The 18,554-nt window shown below is 39.9% G+C and overlaps 2 protein-coding genes across 3 annotated transcripts; both read left to right on the top strand.

Annotated features, from left to right (window-relative positions):
- Window positions 1-3,439: 3,439 nt before the first annotated feature.
- Window positions 3,440-7,518, top strand: LOC308156616 (tsukushi-like). The gene is made up of 2 exons (XM_080529995.1): window positions 3,440-3,567; window positions 5,763-7,518. Exon 2 carries the CDS (start codon window positions 5,769-5,771, stop codon window positions 6,822-6,824), a length of 1,056 nt encoding a protein of 351 aa, XP_080386121.1. The 5' UTR covers window positions 3,440-3,567; window positions 5,763-5,768; the 3' UTR covers window positions 6,825-7,518.
- A 1,260-nt stretch (window positions 7,519-8,778) lies between these two features.
- acer3 (alkaline ceramidase 3) lies at window positions 8,779-16,592 on the top strand. Of its 2 annotated transcripts, none has more exons than XM_080528549.1 (11): window positions 8,779-8,999; window positions 11,525-11,635; window positions 11,788-11,840; window positions 12,158-12,210; window positions 13,102-13,183; window positions 13,312-13,347; window positions 15,042-15,100; window positions 15,453-15,554; window positions 15,782-15,886; window positions 16,072-16,117; window positions 16,243-16,592. In XM_080528549.1, the coding sequence occupies exons 1-11, from the start codon at window positions 8,897-8,899 to the stop codon at window positions 16,294-16,296; spliced, it is 804 nt and encodes a 267-aa protein (XP_080384675.1). In that variant the 5' UTR covers window positions 8,779-8,896; the 3' UTR covers window positions 16,297-16,592. The 2 variants fall into 2 exon arrangements, with proteins under 2 accessions (XP_080384675.1, XP_080384676.1); XM_080528550.1 differs by having other exon boundaries at window positions 8,826-8,999; window positions 11,581-11,635.
- Window positions 16,593-18,554: the final 1,962 nt, after the last annotated feature.

The following is an 18,554-nucleotide window of genomic DNA, read 5'->3' as shown; positions in this document are numbered from 1 at the left end:
GATCTGCACTGAAAGCACTGCTCTGCACTAGTTAAAGAACTAACCTCTGAGTGAAAGGTAATAGTCTGTGGAAGTCTTTTGACTAATCAGCCATACCCTGTTTCCAACACTGTGTCTGGTCATGTTTTGCCACAAAACAATTATAAATGGAACAATTGAATGGTATGAAACTGCTACACATTTCCTCCTTTCCCCCAAATAAAATGGTAAAACAAAAATATATTGTGATGTGACCTTAATTCCCCTGAATTATGTGAGGAGTCATGGTGATTGTACATTTCTAGGTTGCTTATTGGTTCCATTCATGACTTTTAATGACCACCAATTTCTGATTGTATAAACAGTAGTGGAATTGGTTGGGAACCCACTGGAACCGGGTTCCGGGAATTAGCTTATTGTTAGTGTTGAAATACTTTAATTTCAGCATTCAATTTGCCCCGAGACCCACCAAGGTTCCCCTAGTGAAATCATTCAATTTAACCACTTGGTATGTGGTGATAATCTTATGTTCAGGCTGTCCTTGGAGGGCATGGCAGTCTAGCCTTGGGTAGCATTTGTGAGGTCAAGCACATGAGCCAAAAGGATTTTTTCCGTCTGACTGGCGTGAGAGAATTCCAATTGTTCCAGGGTTAGGGTTAGGGACAGATAAGAGAGGAGAAACATACCTTTCAAATATTATGAACACATTGTAAACAGACCATGCCCTGTGTATGGGTTTACATGCCGTACACATGTGATGTATAATATACACTAGTGTAGCCTACAGAGCACCAAATATTTAGACAGTTTTGCATTTAGGGTTAACCCCATCTCTTCCTTTAGAGAGATATTTCTGTATACAGATATATGTGTGTGTCCAAATTTTTGACTGGTATTGTATATATATATATTTAAATATATATATAGGAATATATTATAAAATATAAAATATTTGTTTGCAATAGGAAAACTGATGGAAGGCACAAGACTCAGGAACATTATGGAAGTCGTCTATGGCTTAAATGCTGTCCATTGATTGATTGATTGAAAACTTTATTAGAAGATTTGCAGAAGTAGGTACATGAAAGTACATATTACATACAAGGTCAACTAACAGGATAAAAACCCAAGAAAGCCACTGGCTTATTTCAATTGGGGTCCAGCATATGATGACTGAAAAATCAGTAGGCCTACAAAGAGCTTCACTATAATTGATATATGCTAATTGGATTCCTAGATCACCAAAACATGGGGTTAGGCACCAAAATGACTTGGATGAATAATGAAGGAGTAATGGTCTTTTAAGGAACTGGTGGCGTCCATCTTAACCTTTCTTGTGGTCAGATTTTGGTCGACTTTTGATATGTTATTAAGTACACCTGATACTACCATAAACCATTGAGAAATCTTTTGTTCCAATTGTACCTCTCATCCGGTTTACGGTTTCCAACATTGTTAAGCCCAATGCACACGGCGTGCGATTTTGTCGCACCGCCGAATTCGATTCCATTGTTTTGAATGAGATCCAATGAGACAATGCACACAGCGTGCGATGCGATATTGTCGCACAACAACATTCGATTCTCCATTCACATTCATTCATTCATCGATGTGAATTGAGAATCGAATGTTGTCGTGCAACAAAATCGCACGCCGTGTGCATTGGCCTTTAAGCCCAATGCACATGGCGTGCGATTCTGTCGCACAGCAGAATTCGATTCCATTGTTTTGAATGCATCTCAATGAGACAATGCACACGGCATGCAATGCGATATTGTCGCACGACAACATTCGATTCTCCATTCACATTGATTCATTCATTAGTGTGAATTGAGAATCGAATGTTGTCGTGCGACAAAATCGCACGCCGTGTGCATTGGCCTTTACTGCAATAGCTATGGAACTTACAAGATCTTTCAATAAAAACAACAGGAGCCTTGCAGAACACATTAACAATAGGGCTATTAAGGACTATTAATAATAGGGCTAGCTATGGCTTTAAGCGTTATGGAACGAGAAGCCGTGGTATATCGGCACAGCTAGCGGGTGGTTAGGCACGATGCGACCACCTAGCATCATCATTTCTTCCTTTCACCAGTCACTACTGGCTCACTCAGTATAACCACACTGGTTAACCTCTTAATTGTTTGTTTTGATCTTTCTATAATTCCCCACTCTCATCTGTCCATCCTCTCTTTCATGTATCCATTCATTCATCCATCTAATCAACCAACCAACCTAACCAACCTCTCACTTTCTCACCCAATCTTCATTAACCTGTATAAAAGCTTTCTGATACCTATCAAACTTTTTAAACTATTAAACTATTACGCTTTAAACTCCAAAAACGTAACCAACCAACTCTCTACCCACTCCAGTGAGATAATACATATTGCATAAGTAAGTATGTATGTATGTATGTATGTATGTATGTATGTATGTATGTATGTATGTATGTATGTATGTATGTATGTATGTACGTACCTACCTACAGTACCTATCAATCATTGTATCTATGACCTTCTAACATAAGCTACTATCTATCATTCCAACCTTATATCTATCTAACCTTTCAACTAGCCATCCTCCTTTCACCAGTCACTACTGCTTGACTTAGTATAACCCACACTGGTTAACCTCTTAATTATTAATTAAGTATAACTATCCTCTCTTTCATCTATCCATTAATTTATCCAGTCAACCAATCTAACCAACTTATCTAATTTTCTTTCAACTACCCACAATCTTCATCAACCCTGATAAATGCTTTCTGATACATATTAAAAACCTTTTCACTTTTTGTAACTCCAAAAACTCATCCGGTTAACCGACTAATGTTATTAACCCTACCACTCAATCAACCAACTCTACATTCTATCCAACCAACCAACCAAACCATCTCTAACTTTATCCGCTACCATAATAAGACAAGCAAATAGCTACCACTAGCAAAATAAGACTTTGCGAGCCCAAGAAGTTTGTTCTGGAACTTTGCCATCTAGTGGTTGAACGTGACATCCCACATTCACAGTGCCATCGATTTCACACTGCTTGGCCTGCACTCATGAACAGAATATTATCTCACACTGCCATGTTTAGGCTAAAAGTCCGTAAACGCCTTAGAAATATCATACATTTTGACAGTACTGTAGAATTATATCATAGACCAAACGTATTATGCATTATTACCCTGTAACCAATTGTTTATCCTATGATCATTTCTAAACATAACATACATTATCATTATTCTACTGTAACCTATTTTACACGCCACGTGTCGATATGTGTAGTTGCTTGTCCGTGGATACTGATATTGTCAATGGTTGATGGCTTCAGTATGCCCAATAGCATGAGCAGACTCTGAGCAGTAAACTAGTTAAAATGGGCGGTTCGGCTGATGATTGCGTGACAGTGGTGAGAAGGGAAGGGACTGGCGAAGTTTTATACAGCAGATGGGGGAAGCACAGAACTTTTCAAACATGTCCAGTACAGTCTGCTCAAACGCAAGACTGTCTTTGCCAATAGTGAGATACATATCGGCTACCTAAAGAAATCGACTGAAAAAGTTTCACAAATCCGTCAAAAAAGGTGAGCACTCTACATTCCTTGAAAACTAGAGGTTCTTATATAAGTTTTCCAGTTTTGCTGAAGGTCGTACGATTGAATGCAGCATTTTTGTAACATTGTAACGCATACGGCATACAAAGCATATCATTTCTATCAATTTGAACCTTTTATTTGATTCAATCTGTAGTAGGTGCTCAGTTAAGAGGTTTATCTTATTATTATGCTGGAATTCAGAATGGACAAAAGACACTTCTTGTCAGGCGAATAGATCATTTCATACTGTGATTTGTATTTGATCACCAAACTGTCACCCTCATTTAGAAAACAATGCCATTTGTAAAGGTAAGTCAACAATGCCTTCTGCTCGTCTAATGATATGTCGCAGCAATGCTGTTAACAGATGTGAGAGCAATGAGGGGGTGAAAGTAGCAAGACCCAGTGGAAAGCAGAGAAAGGAAACGGATGAGATCACTGAAGAAGGGGGGGGTAATAATGGGTGTACTTTAATTTGGTGAATTAATAATATTTTGATTAACTACTTTTAGCCATTTCCCTTCTGTCAAAGGTCTGATTTGTCTTGAAGCTCTAAATCTTGAGCCCCAATCCCAATTCCCCCCTTGGCTGAATGATGTTAGAAATGGGGGAAGTGTTCCTTTAAAGGCTTTCTTAAAGACCCTCTCTTAAATTACCTTAATAACCATGTAATCCTGAGTGTGAGTAAAAAGTGCCAAGGGTGAGTATAAACCTGTGATCATAAATCTGCTGCCAACATTCTCTTTACTGCTTATTCCTTGCTTGGAAATTGAATTTCTGTTGCTTAGTCATGCTTGCATCTACAATAATCGTAGTCTCCCCAACATTTTGAGCCAGACTTACTCACACCCTTCCCCCACTTTTATGTTCTCTTTAGCAAGTGTGCTGCCAATGGGCAGTGAAAGTATTCCAAGTATATCCTAAAAAAAGACAAGCCTTTGATGTTGCACTACAAGTTACACTTCAAAAGGCAATGGTGCTTTTTCTTTGTCCTACTGCTACAGAGCAACCATGATTTTCTCATGCACGGAAGATGTTATATGGAATCTGCAGTAAATTCATGGTTCATAGCCACTGCCAAGATGGGAATTTGGTAATAGAGATCGGATTGGGTTGGTTTACGGGGAAATCCAGTGTTTCATTAGCCTGTGCAGTGGTTCACATGCACACCTGGTGCCTCACCCTTCCCCCATGGGCAGGTATTTCTAACATGAAGTCTGTGTGCACTCACTGCTCACTGCACAGCTGATCCCACGGTGGGACCGGAGGTACTTCTCCAGCTGACAAGAAATATCAGAATAGTGAAATTAATTCCAAAGCAGACCAAAATACAATATTATACAGTCTGGTCTTTATTTCCCCAAATTAACTCACACTTTATCTTTATCTTTTTTTATGTGTAAACATAGATGTTGTTTTAAACAATGCTATATAAGCTATTTTGTACTTCTTAGGCCAATATTTTACAGTGACATCTGGCCTTTTTATGTGTTTATTTTTGCCTTATGTTTCTAATTGATGCTTTTAGATGAATATGTGTTTAGATTTTGTTGCTCAAAAAGTACTTTCTTTGCTTGACTGATAGATGCGTCATACATGGTGGATGAATGAACACAGAGACTCTTGTATGACTTAGACCCGTCAAGAACCTGCTTCTCCCACAGTCAGTTATTTACTCTCACCAAATACCATACTGTATCTCAATGTATACAGAAAACAGTTTTTTTCTTCATTTACATTTTAACCAGTTAGCAGACGCTTTTATCTAAAGCGATTTACAATTAGAGATTACAGGGACAGTCTCGCTACAGTAATTTATGGTTAAGTGCCTTACTCAATGATACACTAGTAGTGGTGTTCCCAGGTGGGATGATGACCTTCAGTCCAACTCACTATCCACTACTATCCCCAGGCAATAGCAGAAAGGAACAGGAGTCCGGACTATGACCAGTATGACCACATTTCTCACCTGTCTTGACAAGGGAGATAATGTTAATCGATGCATTTGAGTTTTGGATTACATTTGGATTGAAGGAAATACACTCTGGTACCCATCAGTAGGCACAGGAGAGAGAATTACAGCATGCAGATTTCAGTGAAAATGTGTCCACTTGTTTTAATCAATTAATAGGCCCTAATCAAACTGGGTTTCTTTTTTAATTTCTTTTTTTAATCTTCCTTAGGGTGCAATGTCCCGCGCAATGTCCTGTCTTCAGGGTGTGAGTATTTGGCTTTTTATGGTCCTCCATGTGGCTGCGGTGAAGGACTGCCACCCAAGCTGTCACTGTGAAGTGGAGAGCTTTGGCCTATTCGACAGCTTCAGTTTGACCAGGGTGGACTGTAGCGGGGTGGGACCAGGCCTAGCTCCCATCCCCATCCCTCTCGCCACCTCCTCCTTGAACCTGTCCTCCAATGCCATCCACACCATCACAGACTCCATTCTCTCTGGCCCGGGGTACACCACACTGGCCAGCCTGGACCTGAGCAACAACCTAATTTCCAGGCTTAATAGCAGCACCTTCTCCAGGCTGCGCTACCTGGAGACCCTAGACCTTAGCCACAATGTTCTGGAGGAGCTGGCACAAGGCTGCTTCTCAGGCCTGCCTCTCACTGAGATAGACCTGAGCAATAACAGGCTTCAGGCGATCAGACTGGATATGTTTACCAACAAAGGCCATAGAGGACCCATCAGTGTGGACCTGTCCCACAACTTTCTGACTTCTGTCGTCAGAAACCCACAGATGACTTCTCCCAACATCCAGAGCCTAAGCCTGTCAGGGAATAGGCTGGTATCTGTGCCCAAGCTACTAGGTCTCCCACTGAGGTCTCTATGTCTGGATGGCAACCCCATTCTCTGTATCGAGAGGGACAGCTTTGTAGGACTGAGGGATCTGGGGCATCTGTCTCTTAGTGGGCTGTCTGAGCTGGTAGCTATCCAACCACACAGTTTCAGTGACCTCAGCAGCCTTCAGGTCCTAGACCTGTCCCACAATGGCAAGCTGAGCTCACTGGATGTGGAGATGTTCAGTGGCCTGACTGCCTTACAGGAACTGAACCTGTCCAATTCAGGGGTGTTGTCTTTGCCCAGCAACATCCTGCACCTCTTACCCAGCATCAAAAGCATTGCTCTCAGAGAAAAGGTAAACTGTTGGAAGAGACAGAGACAGGCTCAATTCCACAGGCAGATAGGACAGTCAAAGAGGAGAGAGGAGCTGACCTGTGATGTCATAGACATTGTTTTATGAGTCTGCTACACCACCAAGCTGGACAAGTCAAATTGCCTGTGATGTTTCTCTGCACTCATTAATGTCACTCCAACCAATGTCCTACCCAGTGCTGATAGTGATCAATGATTCCCTCTCTGTAATGTGAAAGATATGTAAATAAACTGATTTATAAACTCCATTTAAGTTTTAAACAAGGCTGGCAACAAGTTGGGAATTGTTTTTATCATCATCAAAGAATGTTTGCTATTCATCAGATCTTCTTTGTTTACATATCTTTCTCAAAGTCAGATAGGTCCACCTTGATCTCAGTATTGTGATGATGACTTGAGCAAGTCTATGATGGACAGGCTTGGGGAACCTGAACTGTATGCAAGTACTTTGTACCAAGTTCAATTTCTCCCAGTGGAAGACTTATTTTTGGACTGAAATGGAACTAATTCATGATATGATTATTCATCACTAGTCATATTTGCCTTTTTGAATGAGTGTACTTCCACAGGGCCTAAGATTTTTTAAATGGTGGCAACGATTTCTGCTGGCAGAAAGAAACTTTTATGATTTATATATTATAGCATTATCATTTTTGTCGCTATGTTTAAAATATATATATATATTATTATTATTCAAAATGATGTTTGGTACTGTATATCATGTTATGTCATTTGAAATAAAATGTATGCAATCATGTGTTCTATTCTGTACATATTTGATCACTGAACAGAATAAAGTTTAAACCATACATGTCTAGACGTGTTACATCATTGAGCATCAACAACATCTGTTGCCACTGCTCATTATCAACTAAGGAGTGGCTCACACTTGTGTGCACTGTCAGTTGTGATCACTGTGAGGAGCTGTTTTGACAATTAAAAGCTGTAATTTCACACACCACACACACCAATCTGATGTCAACTTTTTTCATTAATGTGGTTTACTCACTGTATACAGTATGTTTTGTCTGAGGAAGCTAAATATACTGTTGAAATCTCTTAAAATGTTTGTATGCGTGCATGATTTAGGATGAGAGTCTGCACGATAGACCTTGACTGTCTTTTGGTTTCAGATACTAATTCTGTGATCTGTTAAGTACTTTGCTTAAGTTGCTTGGTGGTGTGACTTACAGTATGGGGAACTTTTGAAAAAGTTAACAAATTAAATTAACCTCTGACCCACTTGGCTCTGTGCCATGTTACGCCATTCACACAAATCATAGCCGTGGTCATCTGGGAATGCAAGACCGAGGCCTACGTAAAATGGCGAGAAAAACAAAGTATATATTGTATTTTGAAGTCATGATACTAGCTCAAATATTCAAATCAATCGTTTCCAATGAGTTGTTCACCAGATAATATGTTTGCTAAATAGTGCATTTAATTCACTAAGTATAATATGTATTTGTATGATAATCCAAAATACAGTTATGTGAAAGTGTGTTATAGCCTACAGTATGTCTAAAAATACCCAGATACTTATTTTATTACAATGATTCCCATACAAACACTGTGTGCATCATATCATGCAATGTTCCAAAGACTGTGTTTTATTCAACATAAGCAATTATTCACCATAAAAAACAATCATGCGTATGCATCCCCCCTCCTCCCTCCCTCCCTCCCACATGGCAGAGAATGATAGGAAACAGGGCAGACACAAATATTACAATAACTATAATAATACAATTAAATGTTAAATGTTAAATGTTAAATGTTAAATTAAATTAAATGAAATTAAATGAAATTAAATTGTATATGTTACATGTTTACGTGCCTATAATATATGCAGAACAATATAGGCTAATCTAACAAACAATCTGACGTTGTATGGCTTTAGTTATCCCCATCCTCTGGGACAACTGTCAGGGTCCAGATAGTCCAAATAGTCCAGATGTTGAAATAAGCAGCTGCAGAAGGTAAAGTAGATTAAGTAAATATTTTTACACACAGTTGTGCCGGTTTGCAGGTTGCAGTGACATCGAACCAAACCACACCTGTACAGTATTGTAGCCTACAGATTGAATGGGGCCATAAATCCGTTACTATAAAGATTCAACACTCCTCCCTCACTCTCAACTATCCCGTTCATTTCCCATCATGGCTCCCTCCGCAGACAGACTGGGCTACTGGGGCCGGCCGACCTCAACGCTGGACTGGTGTGAGGAGAATTATGTGGTCTCTTTCTACATCGCAGAATTCTGTAAGTAGGTGTACAGCTGATACCATGCCTATCGAAACGGACGTTTTGTGAATCCAAAATGAATGCAATAAATACAGACGGATGCGTGCGAATGGCCGTCTAGAATAGCGTAAACATGGCAATGCTCAAATGCATTCCCGTACGGTTGCTCCCCAATATGGATTTAAATGTAGCGATAATTCCGGAAAAACAACAACCTTATATTTATAACGTGGACTAAGTGCATTGGATTTTGTGTGACGTCTGGGTAGTGGGGCACGGCGTTTATGCACCAGCAATACCGTTTTAATAGCCAGTCAGAAAAGTTGACGGATCTATCAACATTTTATCATTCATTTATTGTTTTTCAAAATTACCTGTGGTGCCATCTCGTCGGACCGTGCGTTATGTTATTCTATAATTGAGGCTAGGTAAAACAGACCCTGTTATTTTACGAGTGGAATTTAACACGATAATGCACCAGCTCCTATTGTAATTAACCGACTGATTTACGGGCGTGTTACAGCCATTAAATCGCGTTCGGCACGAGTGCCACAAGAAGAGCTCGTGATAAGTCTACCTGGCACCACCGACTAACATCCGCAAAAATCCGCGATTTTTTTTATCGAATAGCTCCATTCCTTTGTGTCATTACGAGATAAACAACCGGCCTGTCAGGATTCGTGATTTGGTGGTCGATCAACTTTTTTGTTTGTTTGTGTGTGACCATTATGAGAGGTGTTTGGACTATTAATTCAATCTGAGCGGAGCATGTAGGCCTACAGTAGTTGATATTGATGGGATGATCTGGAACGGTCATTCTATGGGCCTGAGGCTCTGAAGATATCCCACGCCCACTCTTGATATTACTGTTAATTTCTTTAGTGTTGAATATTTGTATAGTGGTATGTATACACAACACAATGCTGGACATAATACTTGATGAAGAATAAGGTCCATATGCCTGTACACGTGTAAAAAAGCATGTACATTAATTTGTCCTCCATGGCAACGTGCATAATGGTCTGATGTTGCTTAAACGGGCACTGGCTATGATGCAGCAGTTTATTGAATTTGGAACTCTGCCAAGTAGGTCAGAGTTAGTTTTGTTGGACTAGTGCACTTTTCCTTCTGAGATTGTTCTGGTGTCCCAATAATAGTCCTCTCATCTTCCACCTTGCCTGCTGATAGATGCAAACTGGATGACGTGATTATTCACATATCAGTGGAACTGATATTTGAATGGATTATTCAGGTTCCCATAATGAGATATAGGCCTAGTGCTCATAGATATAAAACTACTGTTCCAAGTCTCGATGGTGACCTCATACCTCACCTCACATCACGCTTAGACCCACACAGTGATGTGAGTGGTACGCATGGTTTTGGTTTTAAATAGGGATCCAAGTTGTTGGATTGTAGAATAAAAGGCTGGAATGTGCTATGTTCAATCACCCTGATGTGGAAGACAAAGAACGAGGCCACAGTGATTGCCTGGTACTCTCATTGTTTGCCATTTGCTTTTGTGTACGCTAGATCTCAGTTTTCAAAACCTCAGCAGAGGAGAACAATGGTAGGCCTGCTTGCAGCATCAAGGTCACAGTTATTTACAGTTAAAGTTATGCAAAACATGAAATAGAGAAATCCAATGACAGAAAACTGAGGCCATCCATTCCCCATGTAATTTTATCTGAATTAATTTAGTGCTGCTGAACAATACACAACTATACTACAACCTCAACACATTCTACTGTAAAAACACATCTACAACACCACTATAGAAACAGACGCATTCCATTATTTTCGCATTCCACCCCAGCTTGCTAGGTCTGCGGGAGTAAGTGGAACTGGTGCCCAGAGGAAGAATGCCTCTCATTGGAGACGTGACCACAGGCAATGTCAGAGCCATCGCGGAGGCCTGCGGGTTAAACAACAACAATGCGAACCGACAACGGATTATCCTTGCTCAGTTTATTTCTCGCCAATGTCCACTCACTAGCAAACAAAATGGATGAACTCTGGATTACCTCCCAGACGAGATGAGGATTATGGATTGGATTATGATTCACTCTGAAACATGGCTTAATATCAGTGTACCGGTTAGCGTTACTACGTTAACAGGACAGAGCCTTTTTAGAGCAGACAGGACAATGGAGCTGTAGCTATACACCATACTATACATAGCTACCTTAACTGTACACCATTTACTGTATATCACTGTGCCATACTGTACCTATCACTATCATACTTTATATCACTATGTGGACTTCTGGTTAGATGCTAAACTGCATTACCAGTTTGGTACTTGCACTCTGCAATGACAATAAAGTGTAATCTAATTTAGAGAAGAGGTCACTGTCCAGAGTCTTGTAATTGGAACATGCTCATTGTAAACCTCATTCTGTCTCAGAACATTATCACCGGTTCAGCTGAAAGGCTGAGCCACTCAGGAATGCTCCGCTCATGGACATTCAATGAGTGTTGTTTTGCTGTATTACTGTTTTTTTTCCTTCCTCTGAACATGTCTCTGTTGTCTTGTTGTACAGGGAACACTGTCAGTAACCTGATTATGATCCTTCCTCCTATTTACGGTGCCATCCAGACGTATAAAGATGGCCTGGAGTTCCGCTATGTCTGTTCTTTCCTGGGGCTGGCAGGTAAGAGAAGTAGTCCCCATGTCTGTAAAGTATTTTGAAAGGAAAGATGACACAGGTGATGTACATCATCAGGATATACTGTTCTGTTTATGTGAGAATTGAGTTGGAATGTCTTTACTTCCTGTGTGACGGCATCTCTGCTTCTGTTACAGCTGTTGGCGTTGGATCCTGGTGCTTCCACATGACTCTGCAATACGAGATGCAGGTGAGCTAACGTGTACTATGTACAAATAAATCATGAGTTGTCAGCAGACACATTCACAATAGATCACTGTGTGCTGGTGTGTGTCACTTAAGGACGCACTGTTAACATCTTTGTCTCACCACCATATTCTGCTGAATGCACATTTGTGCGTACAGTACCTGTAGAAATATTTGCGATGGAATGCCAAATGTATTTTCTTGCAAGTTATATCAGGGTCACTGGTGTAATGACAAAGATTTTGGAACAATGATTCCTTCTTCGTTTGTGCTGTCCATCTCCTGGTACATCATTCTCTGTGTCTCCACTATCTCCTATAGCTGTTGGATGAGCTGCCAATGATCTACAGCACCTGTGTCTTTGTCTACTGTCTGTAAGTGCCCAATATTTTGGATTTACACCCTCATCTTTCACAATCAGTCATTCATTGCCACGTTGAACATATTTCTCCAGGCCCAAAACCCACTGAAAGCAATTGTCTGGTAAACAACGTGATAGATGAACAGATGAGTGTACTCTTAGAAGGTGCAACTCCTACTGTACTTGTGGATTAAAAGAATATGTATCATTTAGTTGTCTGTGGGTGCAGCATGTGTCCTTCCTCCATTTTAACAGGTGTTTCATATGCAGTACATGCATCGCTTTCCATTCTTTTCAAATGCCTTAGTATATAGCCCTTTTCACACATAGTTCCCTGTAAATTACGTGGAATCCCAACTCGGGACCGCCAGTGATTTTCGCCATTCACACATGAGCTGAATGCCCTAAGATTCCTGTGTTGTGACTTTTCACACATGTCAATGGCATTCCAGGGTTTGCACGAGCTACTTGAATCACGCATGGAAATGAAGTAGTATCCAGTTGTGGAATTATATTTATCACTACTTTGGCTGATGTGATGTGGGATAACTAGCCAACTCTGTAACATTAGTGGAGTGAACCAAAAGTACAAAGTGAGAAACTACTCGCTGTGATTGGAAAACGTCCTGCAGCAGACATACGTAACCCTTTACGTGCCGGACCAGGCAATGTTCATGCTTCTGTTCACACCTAAGCCTTCCCTGTAAATTCTATGGAATCACACAAGGTCCTGATCAGGGACACTGCCTGAGCGAATTTCCCTGTAAATCCTGTTCACACATGGCACAAATTCCATGGAATTTACTGGGAAAGCTCTTATGTGTGAATGGGGTTTATGTCTGTAATTACAATAACTACAGTATTGCATGCCTTTAAGAAGAAATGTTTCTTTTTTCTGTTGCAGATATGAAAGCTTCAAGCAGGAAAACAAGATCAGTTTATTTCCAATCACCTTGTTATTGATCTTCAGTGTCTCAGTCAGTGTGGTGAGTCATGTTTGCCTCATCACTGTTGCCTCTGTTGAAAATAAGCTTAGCAGTTCAAAATAGAATCTATAGAGATGGAGATTGTGCTGTGAAATGGTGTTGCATTCATTGACTTTTATCCTTTTCAGGTCTATTTACAATGGAAGGAGCCAGTCTTTCACCAGGTAAGGGAGTGTTGGTTCTATTGTTCAGTGGTCAAGCTCTTTGTTTGCTATAAGAGTTGAGTGTTTCATTAGTAGTCAATATTGTCCCAGTGGGCCAGCCGGATGTGAGATCCTGTTTGATACAGTTTGTTTGCTGCTGTGGCATTTTAATCCCAGATGTCCTAGTTCAAGAATGCAACATTTTAAAGCATTTGTGACGGCAGCTGGTGAAAGTCGACAACCAATTCAAATGTTCTGACTTTTATTGAGAAAAAAAAATAAAAAATGTCAACGTTTTTGAAAATCAATGACACACTCGCTTTCCCTTTCACCAGCTGCCGAGTCTCATCATTCCTGTCATGTTCACAGCTGTTTTTTTCATGATGTTGACTTTAACTTTTTTTACTTGATGTTCACTTTTTTAATGTTACTCAGTGTAGATGTAATATACCTTGGTTAGGTCATGTGGTCAGGAAAAAACCCCGGCCTTAAGTACAGTGTGATTTCTTCTCTAAGCCCCCATCATGCTACCCAGTGGTGCAGCAAATATTGAGAGTCTGGAGGTGTCCGTGTTGCTACATAACAACAGGCACAATGAGACAAAGCGTCGTTTGTTTACTCTTCAGAGCTGTCTTTGCTTACTAATCTCACTGTTCTATGTTTCTCATTGCTCGTTTGCTCAATGCTCATTTACATGTTTAGCTACATTATTGACATTTAGCAGACACTTTTATCGAAAGTGACTTACAACAAGTAGGCTACATTTCTCTAAAGTAAGGGAATCATCTATACATCAGTCACCATAAGAAACAAATCATATAGGTCCACGGCCCATTGCCAGTCACAATGCTAGAAGAAGGAAGAAGAATGATTATTATTGTATTTTATTATTATCACTAGAGGATAAGGATGTAGGCCTACCGAATATGAGTACGTTATTCGGAAAAGCACAAATAATGCGATGGAAACAGATACAGATTCTACCCCGAAGTTGCTCGTTATTATTCGGAAAGAAAGCAATGATTGACATGTCTGTGCGTCAGGCATTACGTTTCTTAAAATCGATTCACATCATTGTGGATGGCCACAAGATAAAATGCTGTTTGCAACATAGGACCTTGATTTCATTTTTGAAAAGTGATCGCTCTGTAGCCATGCCCACCGAGTCAGCGGGCTGAGAGCTACCTTGATTCGGAACTCTCGCATCGCAAGTAGGCTACTAGTAATTCCTGTTTACCTAGCGAACTGCAGTAATGTTAACACATCAAGAAATGTGAACCATCATTGGAATTCAAGGTTATTCCCTTAACTGAAGTATATTTTTAATATATGTTTACTGTAAATAGTTTGGACACAATGGAAGTGGAAGAGAAGGACATAGGTCCAAATGTTTCATATCAAATTGCTGCAAGTAGTTGTTTATCTCCCTTTAAAAAAAAGTTCCGAATTCATGCACTTACGTCGTTACAACACCAATGTGATTTATGTGGCTATTTTTTAAGAGTAGAAGCAGTCCTTTTATTTGAGTCCGGATTTAGCACAACCTGGTGGCTGGACCCTGGACATGCCAAAGCCTATAGTCAAACTAGATTTTCGGGTTAGGGTTAAGAAGACTGGTAGCAACAAGCCCATCATGATACTGGTATCTGCCTCATGCCTCATTTCATCTCTGCCATATAGTTTAAGCTTAAGATTTAGTTTTTGTGTGTTGGCAGGTCATGTACGGGGCACTGGTAGCCTGCCTAGTGCTGCGATCGATCTTCATTGTAACATGGTGAGTGGCAGTGTATGTGGCAGCAGTTGTGTGGCCTACACTAATAGAAATGATCAGATAACCTAAAAGCTCAAGAGTACATTGTGTCCTTCAAATCTATCATTGTACAGCCATTCCCCTTGCCTTGACTATTGTGGGATATATGAATCTGAAAGAACCATTTCAGAGGCCATAGTACCTACATATAGTTTGTAATCCACATCTATAAATGTATTATTATTATTATTATCATTATTATTATTATTATTATTATTATTATTATTTATGTTAGATATTGATAGCTGCCCCATGGAACACACAATCATATATTTGTAGTTACTAGTAGATGATATTGGTTTTGTTTCCATTGTAGGGTGTACCCCTGGCTCAGGCCTCTCTGTTACACTTCTCTAAGTGTCTTCCTGTTAGGATTCCTGCTGTGGAACATTGACAACATCTTCTGTGACTCACTGAGGTAAATAAATAAGTACACAACAACAACAAATAATAATAATAACAATTCTCTCTTGAGAATCTCCAACTCTGCTCATTCTGTAACATATTAGCATTTTAGAATATGATACTACTTTTGTAGATTAAGATTACATTCAAGATTTATCATCTATTCTTTGGTCTGCTTTGGGCAGTGCTCTCAAGCCTAGTAGTGTGTGTGATGTGATGGAGAATCCCCCTGTCTCCCAGATCCACTAGACAGAGACTGCCCTCTGGTGTTGGAACAGTGACACAGTTCCATGCCTGGTGGCACCTCCTCACAGGCCTGGGGTCCTACTTGCACATACTCCTCAGGTAGGGAACTGGTTCCTTGTACTGTGGCTAATGGTATCATCCACTATGCTTAGGGTCTGCTTTTACACCACTGAATTAAGAGCATTAACATTATCATTAGTGAAATGATTTGAGTAAGATGATTCCCTATGCTTGATTGGCACAAGGTATCACTGAAAATGCTCACGAATCCTATCATCATACAGCCTCCAGATCAGGTCAACCTACCTCAAGCACAGACCCAATGTAAAGGTAAGTGCACTCTCGTCATCGTCCGTCGATGCTACTTGAACACATCCTGGTGCTCTGATGGTTGGCCTCATGGCACCACTCTATAGAGGAAAGGCCTAACACCTGTCTGTCTGCACTGTGTTCAGTTTGCATGTGGAGTGTGGCCTACGTTGCACATCGAGGCTCAGAAAACGAGCTGAATGGATGGGAAAACACGGAGGATGGCGACTGTCATACACAGGCATCAGCACAGAGACCTGCCAAGGCCCCCACCACTCTGACCCTCTGCTGCAGCGGGACACAGCCCACAACCAGAGGGCAGGCATACCCCCAGTTATCATCCTGGGGACCCTTGGGATCTGCACTGTGAGGAATTGCCAAGTACAGTATAACGTTGAGAGTTGACATGGGATGGAATCATTTTTCTTTTTTAGATTTTTCTCTGTGATGTTGAAAATGACATTTTAAAAATTGCATATCATATACAGTATGATTTTTTTTTTTAAAGAATCATATAAGCGTATCTGTCATACAATGTAAAACCTTTGGACATTCAGGAACCGTACAATGTCAGTTGTTAGGCATGAGAAGACTGTATTTCTCATTGGTTACATCTAAGGAGATTTTAGAGTAGGAAACTACATACTACCTACTGGTTATCCACATCCGTCTCAGAAGGAGTTAGGCGTAGTACTGTACCTATGTGATGGTCACAAATGGGACTGATAAGGAACCAGCAGGAACAACCTACAGTACAGTAGTAGAAGTAGTAGTAGCAGTAGTAGTAGTAGTAGTAGTAGTAATAGTAGTAGTAGTAGTAGTAGTAGTAGTAGTAGTAGTAGTAGTAGTAGTAGTAGTAGTTCTACTGTGGTAGTAGTTGTCTTGGCCAGTATGCCCTCTGTAATGGCATGCCACAGGATTACTTCAATTACCTATGTTTAATGTATGCCAAGATCTGAAGTTGCTCTGAGATTCACTACAAATGTAACATTATTTATGTTTTACTTGAGTATTAACGACATGAAGGGAGATAACACTATTTCAGCTAAGGATTTGAAATCACCCAATGACATTGACACTTTAAACCATAGTGGGAAATGCAAGGTAGCAGGGTTATTATTCTTTTTTATATTCTTTTACAAAACCCTCTGCCAATAACAAATATCTCATATCAAGAAAGCTAACCTAAAATCTTGATATATGCACAAGCTACATTGCTGCCAAAAAAATTAAGATGAGGGATGAGAAAATGGTGTCCTGACACGCTGCTGTTCTTCTGACTACAACTTGTCTGGAAGGAACTAAATGTACTAGAGTTGGTGATGTTTTTGTGTAAGCCAACATTGATACCCATGTTTTAAATTATTTCTGTCATAGAAATGAAACGGGTACAGTAGCTTACCTTTGTGTCTTCCAGTGCTTACAGCATCTTGATACTATTATTAAATTATGATGATGTTGTTCAGGAAGTATTTTTTGGAAGGAATTGTCTCTGAGTTAGCTCATAACAACATTACTTATGACATTAAGGTTTGCCCATTTTCTTTGCTGTCTGTGTGTATGAACGTCTGAGAGCTTTACCTCCAGCTATCTGATCTGTTACTACAGTTACAGAACACCACGACATGTGTCCTCAATATTCATCTGTTGTCTGATTTGTTGTTGACCCTTGCCTCAAGAACAAGATTTCTTGTTTGTTTTAGTTTTTCTGTCAAGATTGTATACGGTCACATATCATGCATATCATTTCTTTTAGTAATCGATTTGGCCTCTTTCTAAATTCTTTTAGCCACTAGATGGCATCAGTTGCCATTTCATGTTCAAGTTATTTTTATTGCCATAAAGCATGCTACTGTATAGTTAGGGACACAGTTTTAACTTGTTGGTTTAATGTTATAAAATGAAATATTTTGAGATTCATCAATTTGTAACTTCATGTCACTTTGATGTTCAAATGTTAACATTGAAAATACTAGTAGAACTCATTAACTTCAATACGGTAGGTGTCAATAGATTAGTTATATGTGGACCATCTGGAGGGGAACATGCTGGATTGTCTGTCAAGACAAATGTTTCAGTCAGCTAGGCTGACATTGGAATTACAGTATGTTTCAACTGATTATCTGTTCCTCAAATGTAATTGGTTTAAAGAATGTGGGCACACATACTTTGAATGCTGATATGTTAAGCACAATATATGAAGGAGAAGATATGGCTCTAAGACCTACTGTACAATGTAATTTATTACCTTGAAGCCGCTGCTAGTTGGAGTGGTGAGCAGTTGTCGAGGAGGGTGCCTTATCTCTTTCCTTGTAGTTTAATCCAAGCTGCCTTGATGTTCATGATAAATAATTGTAAAAACTGATTAAAATCACCCTTTGTGTTCTTCATTATCCCCTTCATCCCCAGTGAATATTATTTGTTCACATTTTAAATTAGATAAACTCTAGGGTGAATG

Source organism: Nansenia antarctica (assembly GCF_963989245.1).
Source record: "Nansenia antarctica genome assembly, chromosome: 4".
In the NCBI taxonomy this organism is placed as follows: Eukaryota; Metazoa; Chordata; class Actinopteri; order Argentiniformes; family Microstomatidae; genus Nansenia; species Nansenia antarctica.
Note: the sequence above shows the minus strand (reverse complement) of the source record. Positions and strands in the feature narration are given on the sequence as shown.